The following is a 291-nucleotide window of genomic DNA, read 5'->3' as shown; positions in this document are numbered from 1 at the left end:
GATTGATATTGATTGAGAGCATATGCGGGGCCGGTTGCCGGGTAGTCAGAGGCTAGGCGTACGTCGAGCAGGAAGTCGATCCGAAAGGGGTGAAAAAAGAAAACGAGAAAGCAAGGAACGAAACAACAATGCCACCCGAATGCGAAGAAGTGGAAATACGCGGCATGTTGGAGAACAACGAGCGCATCGATCGGACCGCCACAAGCAAATCACCCAAGTTACCAGTGCTATGCGGTATGTCTCTCTCCCTCTCTCCCTCTCTCTCTCTCTCTCTCTCTCTCTCTCTCTCTC

The 291-nt window shown here is 51.9% G+C and overlaps 1 protein-coding gene across 1 annotated transcript in view; it reads left to right on the top strand.

The window, feature by feature from the left end:
• The window catches only part of LOC116841309 (protein rolling stone-like), a 16,397-nt gene continuing 16,106 nt past the window's right edge, over positions 1–291 (top strand). The window contains exon 1 of the mRNA XM_032809089.1: positions 1–234. Within this exon, the coding sequence (XP_032664980.1) occupies positions 129–234 (106 nt within the window). The 5' untranslated portion in view covers positions 1–128. The remainder of the gene's footprint in view (positions 235–291) is intronic.

This window comes from Odontomachus brunneus, unplaced genomic scaffold (genome assembly GCF_010583005.1).
Source record: "Odontomachus brunneus isolate Ranch 3 - 2012 unplaced genomic scaffold, Obru_v1 Obru_scaffold_015, whole genome shotgun sequence".
Taxonomy (NCBI): domain Eukaryota; kingdom Metazoa; phylum Arthropoda; class Insecta; order Hymenoptera; family Formicidae; genus Odontomachus; species Odontomachus brunneus.
This window is presented reverse-complemented; position numbering and strand designations above follow the sequence as displayed.